The sequence below is a fragment of the Theobroma umbraticum genome, unplaced genomic scaffold (genome assembly GCF_002168275.2).
Source record: "Theobroma umbraticum cultivar Fairchild unplaced genomic scaffold, ASM216827v3 scaffold_4.1, whole genome shotgun sequence".
NCBI classification, from domain to species: Eukaryota; Viridiplantae; Streptophyta; class Magnoliopsida; order Malvales; family Malvaceae; genus Theobroma; species Theobroma umbraticum.
In genome coordinates, this window is record NW_018397258.1 from 384,970 (window position 1) to 385,176 (window position 207).

At 30.0% G+C, this 207-nt stretch overlaps 1 protein-coding gene across 1 annotated transcript in view; it reads left to right on the top strand.

Annotated features, from left to right (window-relative positions):
- LOC110413502 (cycloartenol-C-24-methyltransferase-like) overlaps nucleotides 1–207 on the top strand; it is a 4,253-nt gene that overhangs the window by 2,224 nt on the left and 1,822 nt on the right. Inside the window, exon 7 of the mRNA XM_021424340.2 lies at nucleotides 1–41. This exon is cut by the window's left edge and continues 14 nt beyond it. Coding sequence (XP_021280015.2) covers nucleotides 1–41 — 41 coding nt within the window. The remainder of the gene's footprint in view (nucleotides 42–207) is intronic.

Here is a 207-nt window from a genome sequence, read left to right on the forward strand (position 1 = left end):
CAGGGTTGAACAACAATGAATATCAAATAGCAAGAGGGAAGGTGCATATCTCTTCATTCTTAGATGGAAATGTTTATGCATTTTTAGCATATAGTATTCTTTTCTTGGTTTCTTTTAGAAACCTTGGCTTTGTAAATTTATTTATCTTTGGAAGTTATTATTGTTCTTTTTGGGTCAATCGATATGTAGCTTTATGACCAATATATA